The sequence below is a fragment of the Brienomyrus brachyistius genome, unplaced genomic scaffold (genome assembly GCF_023856365.1).
Source record: "Brienomyrus brachyistius isolate T26 unplaced genomic scaffold, BBRACH_0.4 scaffold51, whole genome shotgun sequence".
Classification (NCBI taxonomy): domain Eukaryota; kingdom Metazoa; phylum Chordata; class Actinopteri; order Osteoglossiformes; family Mormyridae; genus Brienomyrus; species Brienomyrus brachyistius.
In genome coordinates, this window is record NW_026042326.1 from 319,391 (window position 1) to 340,096 (window position 20,706).

Sequence of the window (20,706 nt, forward strand, 5' to 3'; positions counted from 1 at the left end):
TAATAATAATAATAATAATAATAATAATAATAATAATAACAATACAATAACAATAAGAATTATTATTATTATAAATAATAATATACCTGACCAATAACAAATAGCACACCTACAACTCAACCCACCTCCATTCAAACAGAATGCAGTGTTTTCAGATTTCTCTAGACCCCAATGAATGCAAAACAAACTGCTTTCTATTTCCCCCTTTACAACTGATGACAAATGCCTGATTTTGTGGTCTAAGAGAAAAAAATGAAGTACACACATGCACACAGACCTATCAAACATGGAACAATTAATTATGACAACCAAATATTAAAAGTAAGAAGAGATTAATTTCCCAGTGGGCACAGCATGTGTTATTCACGTGGATTTTTGGTGGTTATTTGGTGAAGTGGTGGATCCACCAATTTTCACCTGATATCCTCATAGATCCATCGTGATTTTAGGTATGTGGAAAAGATGTACTAAATCCACGTGGAATTTTTGACCCCACTATCAATCTGTAGTTTCAGTTGTTAAAGTCCAATATTACTATTGCCTCATTTTGGTCTTGACGGGCTTCCACAGACCTGAGGAGACTGCTGAGACGGAGCCTCGATAAACTCTGTAAACTTTACAGCAACTGTGTTCGGAACGCTAACAAGCTACACTTTTATTTCAGTATTTTGTTGTTTTATTCTTGTGATCTAGTGACGGATTGTGTAATATTTTATTTAAGGAAAAAATCCAGTGAGTATAAAGAATGTGGAATGGAAAAGTTGCGTTACGACGCTATCAGTGCGTCTGACGTCACCCAAATTTGAACGTTTTTTTCCTGGGTTTACGACGACTACTAACCGTTAAGCCGTCTTTCGCGCGGATTTCTCCTGTCATCCAGTGACTAGGATTTCGGCGTTTCTCGAAGCTCATGTGAGTAATAAATACTTTGCTTTACATATTAAACAGTGAGTCAGATAAATTACCTTTTTGAGATTCATATTGTAAAACAGTATGGTTTACAGCTAACGGCATCACATGTGTGCTTGTCCCACCGAGAGCATTTTTTAATGTTACCCAGTTGATGTTCTTTAAAAATGATCATATTCTTACATGACAAATTAAAATTGTGTACAGAGTACAGATCTTGTGTCGCCAACCAATTGCTGATGAGTGCAGAGGCGGTGTTAATTCTACTTAATTATTCTTGTCAGTTGTCAGATTATTCAGAGTTGTGAAGCTTTTCAGACATACAGTAATGAAAACTGTACAATTAAGTTATATAGACGGCATGTTTTGTGTACTGTAATGTTATTGATATAGCATTATAATGCAGCGGTCATGAAAGTCATGCTTGTGTACGCCGACTGAAGTCCTGGCAATAGTCTTTCACTTTTAGTCTTTATGTTTTTTCCTGTCTAGTTACCAATTATCCAGGATTTCGAAGCTTTTCTCGTGTAATTAATACATACTTAATTCACTCTACACATTAAACAGTGCTGAGCGATATGGCCAAAAGTTAAGTTTTCAAAGAATTCTTATTTTTGTGTTTTATTCTAGGGCAAAGTTCAAAGAATGTCCATCACAAATGCTTACTGCCAGAAAATCTCACAATGACAAATTTCCAATGTCAGAATAAAGTAAGTAAAGTGACCAAGTTTAACTACTGTATGATCTAAGCATAAATGCAATGGCACTGACACAGATATGATATGCTGGTCTTCATGGAGTAAAATGCATGTTTTTGTCTTACCCATCTCTCTTTTTTTCTTTCATCTTACAACTCCTGTTCAAAGTCATGCAATGCTTCCAGACTGTCCATCTGAACAACTTCAGGTACATCTCCTCTATCTTCCATTTGAAGCCTCCTACCCTGGTTTGCCAGCATCTCGCTTACCTCCAATAGAAGGTGAAGGCACTGTCTCTGAAACCCTGATGTTACAGACAGTACAATATGGGAGTGATATACAGCTGTTGCAAATAGATACCTAGTGGAATGTGGATTAATAGTGCATAAGGTATTTTTTTATGTCCAGCCTAAATCTGATATTACGGATGATTTGTTGTGAGATATTTATTCACTATTTAATGTATTCAGTTGAATTTATTAGTTCAGAGCCTATGATGTAAAATTGTATGAGCTCAGTTCATTATTTACTTGACAATTGAATGGTGCATATTATAAGCAATGTTGCAAATGAAAGCATATCTAGTCAGATGATTGCCATTATGGTTAGTGGTTCATACGCAGCTCCAAGGCTTATCTGGTGACTTATATTTATTGTAAACGTATATCTTTAAATAACAATGATTAAACTAAATATGCAGAGGTCTCCATGTTATGATTTTGGAATTGATACCACAACATTCACTAAAACAAAACCTGTTTCCTCAAAAGCTCTGTTATACTTTATTTCAGTTTAAGAAGTGTATGAAAATTGGTGGGGCTAATGCAAAGGAAAAAATTGACCAGCAGGTATGTGAATTTCAGCATCACTATGCACTACACATCAGCATTTCCCAAGTTTTAGGTAAATGCTTAGTTCATGTCATTGTCAATGCGCTATTCCATCATATAAAACAATTATCAATTTTATTATGAAAGAAATATGTGTGATACCCGGCTCGTACACTCCTCGTGTGTGCCACGCCCCCTGATTACCCATGTGTACTTCCCTGATCGTTATCATCTGTGTCCGCTTATTTTGATTGGTCCCGTCTTATTTAAGTCCTGGTCTTGCCTGTTACCCTCGTCCGTCATTGCGTGAATTTTGTGCGTTGTGTGGATCCCCCGTCCTTCTGCGTGGTGTCAATGTTTCCGGTGTTCCAGATCCAGAATAAACCCCAGATTTCCCCAGTTTTGCCTCGTCTGCCTGGTTTCCAACCCACACGTTCACCTGTTCACCCATCCTTGACAGTGACAGAATGACGGACCATAAGAAGAAGAGGAAGCAAGGAAAGAGGAGAGTTCCTGAGGAGTCAATTTGTCTGGGTGCCTGCTTTCTCTTAAGCCCTTGGCTCCCTACCGAGGACGAGGAGAGGGAGCAAGTCCTAAGCCCTGAGTCGGAACCACTCCGTCTGGGAGCCCGTTCCCTGGCCAGACTCTGGGATCGCAGCGACGACGAGGAGGAGGAGCTCATCTTGATACCGGACGTCAAGCCGATCCCCACAGACCAGCTGCCACCCCTGAATCGGTACCATTACCGCCCTGAAAGACTGAGTAATTGGGGAGGTATGCGAGCGAGTAGAGATGCGATCTCGCGTGTGCCCCACTTCCCTAAGGGGGTCGTGTCCGTCTCTCCCTCACCAGACTTGCCAGTCCCACCTTCAGCGTTAGCACACCCTAAGGCACCCACCTCGCCTCTGTCAGCAGACAGAGAACGGCTAGCTAACCAGTTCTTCGCCCTCTAGGGTTTGTATTGGAGGGTGTTAGAGAGCTTCCCTACTCCTGAGGAACCTGAGGCAGAGCAACTCCTGGCCCGGCTCCACGAGGCCTTTGAGGCATTTAACCCCGCCTCTGAGCTAAAGGCCCTCAACGACCTCGTGGAGGGCTTACAGAGGCTTCTACAGCTCCGGAGAACGGTGGACCCCGCACCGGAGCAACCGCCCCTACCGGCGGATCCCACGCCGGAGCAGCTACCTCTGCCCACGGCTTCCACACCGGCACAGCTGCCCTCCGCTCGGAACGCGCCTGGAGAGGCGCACCTTGAGAAGGGGGCTCCCGTGGACAAGCGGCCTCTCCAGCCTGCGGCACAGGCGCAACCGCTTCCACGGCCACCGCAGCTGCCTTTGTCGGTGGACCCCGCACCAGGACCACCGCTTCTGCCGGAGGATCCCACTTCAGGGCGACCACCATCGCCTGCACTGCTAGCGCCGCCGCCTCCCTTGCTATCTGCGCAGCCGGAACAGTCCCCTCAGCTGTCCACGGACACTGCGCAGCTTCCTCAGCCCGCGACATCAGCACGGGTGCAGCCGCTAGTGCCTGTGGCTTCCGTGTCTGAACAGTCGTCATCGCCTGCGGTTCCAGCATTGGCGCAGCCATCCCTGCCTGCGTCCAAATTGCCTGCGTGACCGCCAAGGCCAGCGACTCCAGCGGTCGAACGACTGCAAGTGCCTGCAACTCCCGCTGTCGAGTCATCCTGTCTGCCTGCAGCTCCCGAGCAGGCGCTTTCCCTGCCTGCGGACCCGGCTCCCGACCAGGCGCTTCCCCTGTCTGCAGCTCCAGCGCCCACGCCCGAGGCACCCTCGCCTCCTGCAGTTCCCGCGCCAACTCCCGAGGCACTTTTAAAGACTCCTAGTTCTGGTCTTGTTGTAGCCCTGTCTGTGCCTGTCCCCAGGGAGCTCCCTAGGGACCCCCTCACAGGACAAAACGAGGCAGGGGGTGGAGGAACTAGAGTGGGACTCCTTGGGGACTCACCTGAGATCCCCCGCGTCATCACCCCAGCGACCTCCTCCCTCGTCGGAGGTGGAGGAACTAGAGTGGGACTCCGGCCGCCTGTGGCCCACAGGGGCTCCCTCGGACTGCCCTTTATTCCCCCTCCTTATCACCCTACGCCCCCGTCTTTGTTCCTACGCTCTTCTCTCATCCTCCTGTCTTTGTCCTGCCGCCTTTTGCCCCTCGCCCCTCTGTTCTGCCCTTTCCTGCTCCTTATTTCCCGACGTTCCCTCCTGGCACTCCCGCTCCCTGTGTCCCGCCTGTCCCTGCTATTTCTCCCTTCCTGGTATGTCTCTCTGCTTTCCCGGTCCTATGTCAGGTTTTGTCCTACGTCTTGTCCCTTGCCCTGTTTTGTACCTCGGTCTTGTTCCCTGTTGCTCGTTGATGGTTTTGTTCTTCTTTTTCAGATCCAGTTACCCTCGTCTCGTCCATCGCCCCTTCCTTGGCGCGCCCAGTGAAGCGCGCCTTTAGGGGGGGGTTCTGTGATACCCGGCTCGTACGCTCCTCGTGTGTGCCACGCCCCCTGATTACCCACGTGTACTTCCCTGATCGTTATCATCTGTGTCCGCTTATTTTGATTGGTCCCGTCTTATTTAAGTCCATGAATTCATCTGACATTATAGATCAAAGTGTGAACACCACATTTAAACAGTTTTATTTCCTTTTGTTAATCATGTGAAATTGGTGTTTAAAGACTGCTAAGTTTGTGATGTTGATTAAAATATTTATTTTCTTCTAGAGTCTTAACCAATGCGTGTAAATTTAACATGAAGGGATTGAGAGAGGAGAAAGCATCTTTTGAGAAGACAGCACTTTGTAAATTAATATTTGGTGAGTGATTGAACAGTAACTTAAATTATTGTGTCTTTTTCATCAAAATGTTTGTAATTGATTAATTGAAGTCCACACATCTGAATTTGTTAACACTTCTGAATGTTTTTTGTCACTTGATTCACAGACAGTGTGGTAAAGAGCCATGGGGTTACAGAAGCCATTGTTTACAGCTTCATTGCCAGCAGACTAAGAAATGCACCAAAGCGTCAAGGAAGACCAGACATGGTATAATTATTATTGTAGCGAGTGCTATGGTTATGGTTATCTAACTGGTTACAAGTGTTTTATTTATTTTTTAGTGCCAAATATTGTGGCATGTGTTAGTATTATGCACTACACCCAATTGTAATGTGCATCTCAGTTTGTTTTGATGTATATCTAAATAAATGCATTATAATTAAACATTTATGTGAATTATGTCTTTTTATGTCTACTTTATGGAGGATGCCGTAGATATTGTAAACTTTGCAGAATTTATGTTGAACACAATACATACATTCCACGTGCCAATGTCCACGTGAACTAAACTTGCCTTTTACGCGTAATTACCCTGTGTTTTCCACATGTTGTTTCAACATGTATTTCACATGTTTGTGCCCACTGGGTTGTGACATCCCATCCTCAGTCATGGTGGGCTTATAAATATTATGCTTGAATTACTAAATATTACGCCTAGAAAAAATCTGAATATTAAATTAGCAAAATTACTTCATTTGTTCTTCTGTCTCAAGTAATGGTGTAAAAGCAATAAGGCCTCCACTCAATATATCGACTCCAGGGAAAATGCACTTGTTTAGCCACTAGGAAAATTGGTTTGATTAGACATGAGAGAATTTAGTGAGAATAACTCAACTATGTTCTGTTCTCATAACACAAAGTGAATGCATCAACTTAAAAAGAATGCTTCATTTAAAAAATTACTCATTCTAGTTGTCTGGAACCACTGTCCATGATTCACTGAATTCATTCAAAGTAACCTTTTCAGTTATTTCAATTTAGTTAATTAAAAAGATATGCATATAAACTAATACATTTACACTGCATCAACATAATTTATTTAAGTAACACCAACAAGTAAGTTTAATCCATTTTTTCCTGGAATTTTAAAATCTTACTGATGAAATTTGCCAAAGTGGGAGGGCGGGCCCACAATAATATTCACGGAATGGGTGGGGGGGTCCTCCACTATAAAATTCTCCTAAGCTTAACACGGACATTAAGAGTTCGCAGGCAGATTTTAGAGGCAGAGCTGCATACTTTATGCACACAATAACAAGGTTGATGAAGAACCGTGAGATTCTGAACAGGCTGACTGATGTGATTTATTTCTTGGGTCAACAGGTGCTGCCATTTAGGGGACATGACACTTAAAATGACACTTAAAACTCTGACAACAAAGAAAACTATAGGGAGTTTACAGATGTGATTTCCCACTATAAGGATGTTCTGAATTTTAATGCTGTGTTTGCTTTACACATGGAATGTTGAGTAAAACAGTAATATAAAGTTGTGTAGCCACCTCATATTTTAATCAAGGTCAGGTCAGGTCAGGTTAGTGAGCATGTGCTGATACAGCACATTGCCACAGCCACCACACAGCGACACTCCTCAGGATCTCAGCCTACAATCCCCCAAGCAGATACACGGTCCAAAAATCTGGTCATATTTCGTGCCCGTGACAGAATGGTGTCAGAACAGCTCTGGGTTGCCATGGAAACAAGGTATAACACAGGTAAAATGGGCGTCTCGGACAACAGCGCAAAATCATCTATGGCCTTCCCTACCCCAAGTTGATTCACCACCCTTGCAATCTCAGCCAAATTGGGTGGTTCACAGTTGATCGGACGATCAGCTTCCATAACCGTGGACCCAGAGATGTCCAACATCTTAGCTAGATTGTCAGCTTTAAACAACTGCTCAAAGTAGCAGTTATATGTCAGTTATATATATAAACCAGCGGGTCACAACTGCAGTAAGGACCCTCCCTGACTGCAAGTCACCAAAGAACAGATTCAGATGTGCGTAATGCTTCGATTCCTCTGTAAGCAGGATATGGGTCACTAGACCACAGATGGTGTGTCACCTGCTCACAGTTGGTGTTGCCACCAAGTCGTGCACTGTGACTCCACTCGAAAACGTCCATGGTGCCATGCGAGATGAAACACCGCCTTCTAGGATCACTGGCAATACCAACACAACCTTCAGGGTCTTATCACGGTATCCCACATCACATTAGAGTCAGCAGTCGCCCCAAAGTCTGCAAGCTTGATCTTGGAGTCTGGCTAAGTCCAGCCTCATTCTCCTAGTAGGTGGTAGCCTACTGGATTTAAGCTGAATCTTCAGAATAGCAACAACAAGTCTGTGGTCAGAATTCACAAACTGGGCACTTCTGTAGTCCCTAGGGTTCTGCAGGAGCCACCAGCGTCTGCCCACGAGGACGTGATCGATCTCCTTCACTGCACTTCCAGTATTGCAATATCAAGTCCAATGATGCGGCTTGGTGCATTGGAACCAGGATCCAGCAACCCGCAGTCCGTAACATTTCGCAAAGTCAAGTGCTGTTTTAGTTTCTGAGATATACATGTTTGTTTACATGATGACGTCATCAAAGTGAAGTTGCATGGCGACACCCGAGTCCCAGTTTGAGGTGACCCATCCGGGTAGGCACGTGGAACATCATATCTATCTGGCAAGATGATAATCTTCCTCTGCTGTCGGAGGAGCTTCGTATACTGGTGGCATGAGAAACACGAGCCTGAGCACTACTGTATATGGCAATCATGTAAAGGTATAAATTAAGAGGTATAACTCAGAAAAATAACAGTACATAAGAACATAAGAACTATACAAACAAGAGGAGGCCATTCGGCCTATCAAGCTCGCTTGGGGAGAACTAAACTAATAGATAAGAGTCATTAAAATCTTATCTAGCTCTGATTTAAAGGAACCCAAGGATTCAGCTTGCACTACATTATCAGGAAGGCTATTCCATACTCTGACTACGCGCTGTGTAAAGAAGTGCTTCCTTAAATCCAGCTTGAAATGTTGTCCCGCTAATTTCCACCTATGGCCACGAGTTTGTGTATTTAAACTAATGCTGAAGTAACTATTTGGTTGAACAGCATCCAAACCTGTTAGAATCTTATATACCTGGATCATGTCCCCCCTCAGTCTCCTTTGCTTGAGACTGAACAGATTTAGCTCAAGTAACCTTTCCTCGTATGACATTCCTCTAAGACCAGGAATCATTTTTGTGGCCCTACGCTGCACCTTTTCTAAGGCCACAATGTCCTTTTTAAGATATGGTGACCAAACCTGCACACAATATTCTAGGTGAGGTCTCACCAAGGAATTGTATAATCTTAGCATTACCTCCCTTGACTTAAACTCCACACACCTGGAGATATACCCCAACATCCTATTGGCCTTTTTTATTGCTTCCCCACACTGGCGAGAATGGGACATGGAAGCATCAACATACACACCAAGGTCTTTCTCATGATCAGCTACCTTTATTTCAGTGACACCCATGAAATACCTGTACTTTATATTTCTGCTCCCTAGATGGAGTACCTTACATTTATCGACGTTAAATTTCATCTGCCAGGTATCGGCCCAGTCACTAATTAAATCAAGATCCCGCTGTAGCTGCTGAGCCACTAATTCAGTATCTGCTACACCACCCACCTTGGTGTCATCTGCAAATTTCACCAGTTTACTGTATATATTGGTATCCATATCATTTATGTAAATTAGGAACAATAGTGGTCCTAAAATCGAACCCTGCGGTACCCCACTATGAACGCAAGCCCACTGTGACATTGTGCCTCTTATAACTACTCGCTGTTTCCTATCTGTTAACCAGTTATCAATCCAGGTCGCTACGGTACCTAAAATACCTGTCGCTTTGAGTTTAAGTAGGAGCCTCTTGTGGGGGACAACTTCCTAAGTAGCTTCCTCAAACAACTCCAACAGATTTGTTAAACAGGATCTACCTCTCCTAAATCCATGCTGGCTATCCCGCAAAATGTTATTGGAGTCCAGGTAATCTTCCATTTTCTCTTTGATTATAGCCTCCATAACTTTACCAGTTATACAAGATAGACTGATTGGCCTATAGTACAGTGGACACAAACTATTAAGACCGATTCCGAGGCAAGTGGGGGGCTAACGTAGCAAGATTGCGATAGGTCTTGTAGAAATCAGACACAAATGGGTGGCTAGCCTCATGCGTCACATGACCATGTAAACAAACATTAATATCTTAGAAACTAAAGCAGCACAAAGGATCGTTTTGAGGGCACAAACCAGCAGAAACGCAGGATTGCGATCAATCTGGTGAAAATCAGACATGAATGGGGGGCCAACTTCAGGCTGATGATGTCACCATGTAAATAAACATTTATATCTCAAAAACTAAAACAGCACAACAAGATTTTTGAAGGCATAATCCGGCACAAACGCAGCACATACGATTGAGACCAGTTTGGTTGAAATCTAAAACATATAGCTGACCAACTTCACACAGTTAAGGAACATGGAGCTACTTTCACCCAAGTCTCGAGACCTATAGGGACAGACACAATCCTCATAGTCAGCCCTGTCAATGCCAGTGGTCGCTTTGAAGTTACCCATGACCAGAGGAGTGTCAACTAGTGGGCACCCTTGAACCACCGAGTGAAGCTGCGAGTAAAATGTGTCCCTCACCATGTCACTCACTCACCGTGGTTGGAGCATACACTGAGACAACAAACAAGACACCCAAGAAGTGCCTTAGTCTGAGTCTCATGATACACTCATTGAAATTGAGACAACATCGGAAGGAGCAAATCCACTACAGCAACAGCTACTCCTTGAGTATGGCAGCCATCTCACCGACCAGACAAAAAGTACCTATACCCACCTACAGAGATCTGGCCACTCCCCAGTCTGCGTATCTCAGAGAGTGCTGCCACCAAAATGTGGAGTTTACGAAGCTCCCCCGACAGCAGAGGAAGATTGTCATCTTGCTGGATAGACAAGACATTCCACATGCCTACCCAGATGGGTCGCCTCAAACTGGGACCCGGGTGCCGCCATGCTACAGGCGACACCTCAGCACCACACTAGTCCCAATCCCCAACAGGCCTGACCCTATTAGCTCTCTGACAATTTCAACTCATCCAGGGATGGGGCTCCCAAAGACTTTCCCCCATCCCCTTCATGGTGTGTGCAGCCTTTCTGAGGACGGCTGCAGAAGAGCTACTCCTGCGAAGAGCAGAAGAGTATCTAGCTTGTTTTGATCGAGCAGTCGTGAGTTGTTTCACAGTGGCTGGGGTGCCCATCCCGCCACCAACCCCATGCAGGGCCGGATGCAGTTTAACGTCATACCCAGGATATCAAGTGACTCTATTAATTTTACTTGTATTTCTATAATGACTATATTTCAGAAATGGGTGCACCTGTTGAAAACTCTTAAAATCTTTGTCAGTACCCGGTTACTATTTACATAACTGTAGGCTTGGGAAAATAAATAAAGCTACATTTCATTGAAATTATACAGTAACAGAAAATATTTAGGACTTCAGTGTAATGAATTTATTATAATATGGTTTAATACTTCAGCCATTTTAAATATGAAAAAGATAGACAATCAAATAGGACTGACCTCAGTATTTCCACTTTACAGTGTTCATTGCCTAGTCCAGCAGAGAGCTGCTTCACTCCTGAATCCTGCAGGTCATTGTCACTCAGGTCCAGCTCTCTCAGGTATGAGGAGTTTGATGTGAGAATTATAGCCAACGCTTCACAGCATGTCTCTGTGAGATTACAGTTGTTTAGCCTAGAAAATTGAATATATTAAGACACATGGGTATATATTCTACACATAAGTAATTTTACTTATATGAAACATGAAAATAAATCATTTATTTTTAAGAATAAGAAGAGGCATAAAATGCAAATACGAAAAACGTAATGTGCAAAATACTGAGTTACTGGATCAACGTACTCAAATAAGCAGCTTTTGTCTTACAGAGCCAGTTTGAATGAGGGAATGAGTGAACATTCCTTAAAATACATTGACTAAGAAATATTAATATATCAGTTGTTTTGTAATTATCCCTATCCTAGTCAAAAACACAGATTATTTTCACTTGAAACTCCCCAGCCGAACCCAAAGTGCTTTTTAATGACCTTAAAGGGTGAGATACCTTGAGGGACTCTTATATACGCACAAGTATTTTTATAAAGCTCTGGGGTGAGTTTCTCAAAGCCTTCTTAACGCTACATCATTCGTAAGTTCTATCTTTTGACATATAACTTACGAATGACGCAGCATTATGAAGGTTTGGGAAACCGGGCCCTGAGTAGCAGTGTGGCACAGTGATCAGCACAACAGGTGACCCTTTCTAGGGTTTCTTGTGTAGTAATAGTGATACTTTATTCACCCCCATATTGAAATCATGTTTTCACTTCTCTGATCTTCCTCTATGAGACACACATGCAGGTGAAAGCAATCCTGGTGCTCATATTGCAGGGTTGGCCAGAGCCCAACACCCCTGAAGCAACTGGGGTTCATAGCCTTGCTCAGGGGTTAATTGGCAGCAGTCCACTGGTGGCCAGGAGATTTGAACTGGCAATCTCCTGACCATCAGAAAGTCCTAACTTGAAGAGCCACACACCATACCAAGAACTTTCAAAAGTATATTTCATGCAGTGCACTCTCAGAAAAAATAGGTACCAATTTCTACATTTGCCTGTCACTGGAGCTGTATCCTGAAGGGTCTTCCAGTTGTACCCTTAGCTGTAAGCAATTGTACTTTTTAGGTACAGAAACAGACTCTGGAACATTAGTGTTTCACCTGGGTTGATTTGTATAAAAAATAATACTGCTTTTTACAGGAAACTTCTATGAACATGAGATCACCAAGGTCCCTAATTCAATTCAGGACAAAGTACACTGCACTGAAATAAACACCTAAATTTTATTTACTTACTGTATATACTATTTATGAAACCATATATTTTTATATAGACTATGTCTATTAATCCATCATTTTATAAAATACAGACTGCATTTCAAAACTTTTCAGTTTGACAATTTCATGACATAGCAGTCATTTTATTAGGAATATTACAGCTTTTTGGTTTAAGGCATTCGATTCACTGCTGTTATTAACACTAAAGACTTCTTAGTGAAAACAAAAGGGCTCCACACGCTATGTTAAGTCTTGCTTGGTGGCTAACAGAGGGTGATGTTCATTGGTGTGAGAAAAGGCGTTTTTTTAGGATGTTTTCAAATAGTCAGCGAAGTGCAGCTATAGGTACATACCAGAGGGCACCACTGATTTACCAGAGACATCAGTCTTCACAAAGTTCCTAGCTCTGGGCTCTATCATATGAACACATGTGCTAACAATAACACTTACATACCACTTAGGAACCCTCACTGTTTCTCTAAGATATAAATCCTTTAACATCACGATTATAAACTATCATGAATAATTGGGAATCTTGAATGGTCATGTCTGTGGACCCCTGAGCAAGGTCTTCAACCCCCAACTCCATGGGTGCCACTGCAGGTGGCTGACCTTCACTGCTAAGCTTACTCTCACCTACATATGTGTCTGTGTGTGTCACGGAGAGCTGGAAGGGGAAGGCGAAAAGAGAATTTCCCCAAGGGGATAAGTATCATTTAATTAAAATTTTATTTTATTTCATAATTATTTAAAAGCAACAGACATATATGCAGAATTACTTACAGAGCTGTCCTAGATTTCTTGACCACTGGCAGCAGCCTCTGAAGACCTTCATTAGATCTGATGTATTTCTTCAGATCAAACACATCCAGCTCCTCATCTGACATCAGTAACACAAAGGCCAGAGCTGACCACTGAGCAGGTGAGAGTCCTTCTCTTGAAAGACTTCCTGAATTCAGGTAGCTCTGTACTTCCTCTACCAAGGAATTATCATTCAGTTCATTCAGACAATGGAACAGATTTATGGTCCTTTCTGGAGATAAATTCTGTTTTATTTTGTCCTTGATGTACCGGGCTGTTTCTGTAATGTTATGTGAGTTGGTTCTTGTCTGTCCAAGCAGCCTTTGTAACAGAGTCTTATTGGAGTCTACTGAGAGACCGAGGAGGAAGCGGAGGTAGAGGTCCAAGTGTCCATTCTTGCTCTCTAATGCTTGATCCACTGTAGTCTTCAGCAGGTCAGCTGGTGAGTTGGATTGAAACACATATAAAGCAGCGAGATACTCCTGAATGCTCAGATGTACAAAGCAGTACACCTTCTCCCGATACAATCCAAATTCCTCTTTAAAGATTTCTGTGCACACTCCAGAGTAAACTGAAGCTTCACTGACATCAATGTCATTCTCTTTCAAATCCTGCTCATAAAATATGAGATTCCCTTTCTCAAAGTTGTAGTAAGCCAGTTTACCAAGATAATGAAGGAATTTGCTACTGGATTCAATGTATTCATTATGCTGACCAAAAACTCTTCTTCCTGTCAAATATGAGACTGCATTTTTTAATGATGAGAAAAACCAGCCTACCGAATTCAAGAGGACATCTTTAAACAGTTGTATGTATTTAGTTATAGTTCTCTCATTTTCTTGATGTTTCATATATCTGTCATTTTTTAAATTCGTCTGAAAGATCAGGAAGTGTGTGTACATTTCAGTCAGAGTCCTTGGAATTTCTCTGTTGTCAGTCGCACTAAAAAGTATTTCAAGAACAGTGGCTGAAATCCAGCAGAACACCGGTATGTGGCACATGATGAAGAGGCTCTTTGATGATTTCACATGTGTGATAATCTTGCTAGCCAGGCTCTGATCACTAAATTTCTTCCTGAAATACTCCTCCTTCTGGGGATCATTGAACCCTCGTATCTCTGTCACCTGGTGGATACACTCAGGAGGTATCTGATTGGCTGCTGCTGGCCGGGAGGTTATCCAGAGGCGAGCAGATGGAAGCAGATTCCCCTTAATGAGATTAGTCAACAGCACATCCAGTGATGTTTCCTTTGTTACATCAAACCAGCTCTCATTCTTCTGAAAATCTAAAGGAAGGCGACACTCATCCAGACCATCAAAGATAATCAAGATTTTGCAACTGCATAATTCAGCAGAATCAAGTGATTTCAGTTCTGGGACAAAGTGCCGAAGCAGTTCAATCAGACTGTATTCATCCTTAATCAAATTCAGGTCCCGGAATGGTAGAGCAAATATCAAGCAAATATCATGGTTTGCTTTTCCGTCTGCCCAGTCAAGAATGAATTTCTGCACAGAGACTGTTTTCCCGATACCTGCAACCCCTTTAGTGAGTACAGTTCTGATAGGTGTCTCCTGCTCACATAAGGGTTTAAATATATCATTGCACTTGATTGTAATATCTTCTGTTACACTTTTCTTGGATGCTGTTTCGATCAGTCTCACTTCATGTTCATCATTGACTCCTCCAGTTCCACCTTCATTTATGTAGAGTTCTGTGTAAATCTCATTGAGAAGTGTTGGTTGTCCTTCCTTAGCTTTCCCTTCAAACAGAAACTCAAACTTCTTCTTCAGGTTACATTTTATTCTGTACTGACATTGCAACAGGAGGTCCCCTGAAATGAAAGAAAAATGTACAAATACCCCGACCGGTATGAGGAGGAATATTTATTTTTCTACAGGTATAAACTAAATTATGCAATAAATTGATAAATGTGAAATTTTAAGTTTTATCACACACATTTTACAGAAACTGCATTTACATATACAGATTCGCATAAAGCTCTTACTCTTCTCCAGTCTGTCAGCAAGATCATTTTGCTTCATGGTCCACAGTATATACAGTATGACCTTCAAAGCTCCCGCTTTACCACAGGTCTTCTGCATCTGATCATCACTGTCCAGGTCATTGTCCTCATCCAGCTGAGGCTCAGAACTTTCTGCGTAACTCTCCTCTAGATACTTTGTGATCTTCTTCAGCTCATTCTTTAGGAACTTTATAGCATTTTCCTCTAGTAACTAAAAGAAAAAGTCACAGTTAATTATTTCTACTTGCACCACACCTTTTCATAGCAGTTTTCAATATTTTTCCATTAACATGATTTATTTCTTATTGTGCAGCTATATAACATGTAAGCCAATTCACATACAGATAAAATATACATCAGCAATAAATAAATACCTTCAATGTGGATGATAAACTCAATTTATCATGCAGATCTGAACTGCATTGTTCCATTGGGTCTCTGTGAATAAGGCTGAAACATAAAGACCTCAAATCTTATGAATTCTCTAAAAACATGAGAGTATTCTTTAACAGTGGAATTTTTATTTTTATTCCATTAACAAGCACAGGGGAAAGAACACCACCATTACACAGATTCAGCCAAATAGCTCCCTCTTGTGACACTCAAGCATCATGGCTCCACCCCCTTTAAATCTCCCTTTTTGGCCAACAGACCAGATGCACAGAAAAACTGTACTGTATTTTTCTCTTGTACCTGTCAATTACTACACTTAATTTACAGATACACTTACAAACAAAACAAACAAAAATTACTCTAAACTAAAACAATTAGTAAATACAATACAACATTTGTTCTTCTCCAAGACCCAGATTTTTTTGCAGTCTTTCAAATTGTGCTTTGGCTAGAAGCTGTTTGGCTGTTTGTCCTCCGAGTGCTACGCATTTAGCCTTTGGAGTTGAGAGTGCTACATTTGCCTGCTTTTGATTTAACCGACACACTGCTCTTCCAGACATTGTGAAAACATTTCGGTAACACTATACTTAATGTCATGTTTTTAGTAATTTATAAACACATTCATAATGTATTATAATGCATTCATAAAACATTATAAACATGGCTAAAAATATAAAATATTACAGTACAAAACATCCTTAATGCTTATACCAACACCATTATATATATATATCCATCCATTTTCCAAACCGCTTATCCTACTGGGTCACGGGGGGTCTGGAGCCTATCCCAGAAGCAACGGGCACGAGGCGGGAAACAACCCAGGATGGGGGGGGTCAGCCCATCGCAGGGCACACTCACACACCATTCACATGCATTCCTACGGGCAATTTAGCAAGTCCAATTAGCCGCAGCATGTTTTTGGACTGTGGGGGGAAACCAGAGTACCCGGAGGAAACCCCACGATGACATGGGGAGAACATGCAAACTCCACACACATGTAACCCAGGCGGAGACTCGAACCCGGGTCCCAGAGGTGTGAGGCAACAGTGCTAACCACTGCACCACCATGCCACCCCATATATACATATACATATATATACATACATATATATACATATATACATATACATACATATATCCATCCATCCATCCATTTTCCAAACCGCTTATCCTATTGGGTCGCGGGGGGTCCGGAGCCTATCCCGGAAGCAATGGGCACGAGGCAGGGAACAACCCAGGATGGGGGGCCAGCCCATCGCAGGGCACACTCACACATCATTCACTCACACATGCACACCTACGGGCAATTTAGCGACTCCAATTAGCCTCAGCATGTTTTTGGATTGTGGGGGGAAACCGGAGTACCCGGAGGAAACCCCACGACGACATGGGGAGAACATGCAAACTCCACACACATGTGACCCAGGCGGAGACTCGAACCCGGGTCCCAGAGGTGTGAGGCAACAGTGCTAACCACTGCACCACCATGCCACCCCATATATACATATACATATATATACATACATATATATACATATATACATATACATACATATATCCATCCATCCATCCATTTTCCAAACCGCTTATCCTATTGGGTCGCGGGGGGTCCGGAGCCTATCCCGGAAGCAATGGGCACGAGGCAGGGAACAACCCAGGATGGGGGGCCAGCCCATCGCAGGGCACACTCACACATCATTCACTCACACATGCACACCTACGGGCAATTTAGCGACTCCAATTAGCCTCAGCATGTTTTTGGATTGTGGGGGGAAACCGGAGTACCCGGAGGAAACCCCACGACGACATGGGGAGAACATGCAAACTCCACACACATGTGACCCAGGCGGAGACTCGAACCCGGGTCCCAGAGGTGTGAGGCAACAGTGCTAACCACTGCACCACCATGCCGCCCCATATACATATGTGTGTTGGTATAAGCATTAAGGATTGTACTGTATTATGACGGTATCTATAGTGCATTGTTGATGAGAGCTTCATAAGGCATTCATGACACATAATATATGTATAATGCTTTATGAATGCATTATTATTTGTTATGAATGTGTTTATAAATTAATAAAGACATAACTTTAAGTAAAGTGTTGCCAACAGTTCCAGTTGGGTAGGTCCCTTGCCCAATCTGCATCTTCATAACTGATCATCTCACTGTTGTGCTCTTTTGTATATTGAAGCTTCAGATCAGCTGTTTTCTTCAGATAGTAAAAGATTTGCTTTTCTGCTGTTAGGTGAGCTTCAGTATGATTTAAGTTGAACTTGGAGATCGCTCCCTATGGTGGCCCCGAAAGCCAAGAGCACGTCAACACTAACACAATAAAAAAAAAATTAAAAAACAAAAAGACTATACAAAAATATCAAGACAAAAATTAAACAAATTTAATATTTAAATGTGTTGTGTTTCCTTAATGTGTTGCGATTTTCAAAATGGAAGTGTTCCATTCCACGGAGGCAGTATTCAACTCTCGATACCGTGCCTCTGACACCAATATCTACAGTAGTTGTTTAGCGTTGATGGACAACAAATTCAGAAAACACCTACCCATGAGTCTAAATTTAGATTTAGATTATGAACAGAAAAAATCTTATGTTTTGAGAGTGTCATGAACGGACAAAAATGAGTCTGTTGGTGGACATAGTTGAGTGAATCACTTTTATGTTATAGCTGCTTTATTTGAACCATGCAAGAGATTCAGGCATACATTGGTTTTTGTCTTTATTTTGAGACTTGTATTCTGAATAAAGAAAATGTCTTTGAAAATTTGTATATTTGCAAACAAGGAAAGAAGCCCACACATTGTTTTACTTAAACTGTTATGTCTTACATGTGGTTTTCATTTAAAGCTGTACATTTAACACACTTAACAAAAAAATATTGTGTATTGCTATTCTGCCTAAAAATAGCAATATGGTTTTTGTTCCATATTGCCCAGTTCTACAGAACATATGGAAGAGGAACATGCAGTTTACCCAGTCACAAAGTGAGGGAGATCTGTTGTGTGTGTTAGCTGATCATGACTGCGTTTACATGCTATGACCCAATTAAGGTGTTTACATGTGTTTTTAATAACACGATTACTCTGTCTACATTAATAACTCCATAATCGGGCCTTTAAAATTCAAAAATTTTAATCAGTTTATCGCCTGTAAACAGTCATACACTGGAACCAGGCAAATTAATGTGCCCAACAGTGTAAGTTGCTAACAGGAGCTTTTGGGAAACATATCCAGGTTTGATTATAGCTATGATTCTATGATCTGGTGCAACATCACTTCCAAAGCTTTCACACTGCTTAGAACCAGGAAGGAGTACTTTTGATCTTTATTCAAAATCTTTAATAAAGGCCTAATTTTAACACATGAGAAATAAACATAAACGGTATTGTGTCATCCTATATATTGTTTTGAAAATATATCCCATACCACAAATATATCATATACCACAAAGCCCTGATGGGGTCCATGTATTATTCTCTAGCTTAATACTGTATAACGATCAGCAGGCACAAAGCACCACACACGCAAACCGTAACACACGAAGTGAACACAACACATGAAGAGAACAAAATTAAATTAACTTAAAATTTTATTGGCTTCATTAATTTCTCTTGATGGTTTTGCATCATGTTTTTGTTTTTCCATTTTCTTAATGATGTTTTTGCATTTTTTTTTTTTTTTTATGTTTTCTCATTGTGCTAATATCGACATACTTTGAGCTTTCAGGGACACCGTAACTCCCACTGCATGAGTAATACCAGAATATGTCACAATTGCAACATAAAGAAGACATGCATTTTAGCAATCACTGCACAGCACTTAGACACATATTAGAGTACAGCAAACTTTGTCTAAGAATCTCACATTCTCACCCTCATAAGGAAGAAGTAAGACAATGGCTTTTGCAAAAGTTTCCTCATAGCTTGTTTGTGCCTATATGCCTTTTGACTGAGAGTCTGAGTGTTTTAATCAGTGATTGTTTAAATGCACGTTTACCTTTGATCCGTCGGAAAACTTCCCTCTCTGAACAGAGGTGGTTCGTCCTTTGACCTGTCACTCTTCATAGAAATACTGCTGGGTGCAGGTGAGTCTGCTCTTTTCACCAGGACACTGTGAACAGCAACAGAAAGCAAGCCTTCCTGTTAACCACATCCTCTTATTGTACATATAGGAACTGTTGTGTCTGGTCATCTCTATATAATTCCTACTTTGTACCGCCAGGTGGCACTGCTGTAAAAAGTAATGAGGGTATGAGTAGAAAAGAAAACCAAAATGGTAGATATTATTGTACGTTTTACATTAACTATGCGTATCATTTGTGTGTTATGTTTAACTTGTTGACATAAATGACACTTGTTCAACTTTACTTTTCATTCTTTTATCAGCCAGCACTACATTTACAGTTTATAAACACTACAAAATTAAATGAGTTGAAATCTGTATTCCATTTACATAAACAGGCTGAAGTTAACACATAAGTGGGATAAATTATTCAGAGTTATCTCACTTAAAATTACAATTCCCTATGTAATGAGGTGGAGCTGGAGGGTGCGATCTGGTTGGGGCATGGTAATTTCATTAACCTGATTGATTAATTGTTGTAGCCAGCGTGCGTTTATAGGACCCGGTTGTGATTGCGTGCGTGACTGCTCTGTAATCGGTGACGTGACTCTCCGTGCGCCAGTATTTCCTTTCTTGAAGTTGTGGCTATATCCAATGCTGTAGGTACTGTAGGGTACCATTGGACGGTGTCGTTTGCTTGCTGTATGGGTGGTTGTAATGTGCTCTTCGGTATATTTCTTTACAGTTGCGAGGGCTCTGTCTATCTAGCCGCTTGCGGTTGCTCCCGCTTTTAAGGTTTCCCTTTTAATACCGCGTGGAATCTGCCAGGTATGTCTCGTCTCCTTTTACTAATAATGTTTGGGTAGTAGGGGCATGCCTAATAATGTGTTTGTATTTGTGGTGGATCGCGACTTGGAGTGTTCCTGGGCCGACGTGAGCCAGACAACCGGCAGGATACTAAGCCACTACAATTGCTGCTGTTTTTCCCGGATGTTTTATGTTTTGTTTGTGTTTAATTGGTTTTAAGTATTAATGTTAGTTTGTTGGATGTAAACTGTGGGGCGCCGTTGGGGAAGTTTGGTGCTGGGTGGTGAAGATCTGTTTTGGGTGGCAGGTCGGGGCGATACAGCGCTGCGTGGTCGCTTTGCCTTTTTAGCCCACCCCTTGGGTGGATGTACTTGCGCCATGTGAGGCGGTGACCC

The 20,706-nt window shown here is 42.1% G+C and overlaps 1 protein-coding gene and 1 long non-coding RNA gene across 2 annotated transcripts in view; one reads left to right on the top strand and one right to left on the bottom strand.

Moving 5' to 3' along the window:
* The window catches only part of LOC125723773 (uncharacterized), a 269,293-nt gene that overhangs the window by 212,715 nt on the left and 35,872 nt on the right, over positions 1–20,706 (bottom strand). Inside the window, exons 9-13 of the mRNA XM_049000508.1 lie at positions 19,439–19,552; positions 15,406–15,481; positions 15,014–15,242; positions 12,991–14,839; positions 10,896–11,069 (exon numbers count right to left, since the gene is read on the bottom strand). Coding sequence (XP_048856465.1) covers positions 10,896–11,069; positions 12,991–14,839; positions 15,014–15,242; positions 15,406–15,481; positions 19,439–19,552 — 2,442 coding nt within the window. The remainder of the gene's footprint in view (positions 1–10,895; positions 11,070–12,990; positions 14,840–15,013; positions 15,243–15,405; positions 15,482–19,438; positions 19,553–20,706) is intronic.
* LOC125723779 (uncharacterized) lies at positions 897–1,888 on the top strand. Its single transcript, XR_007386968.1, has 3 exons — positions 897–912; positions 1,540–1,619; positions 1,776–1,888. It is a non-coding gene; the product is annotated as an uncharacterized LOC125723779 (long non-coding RNA).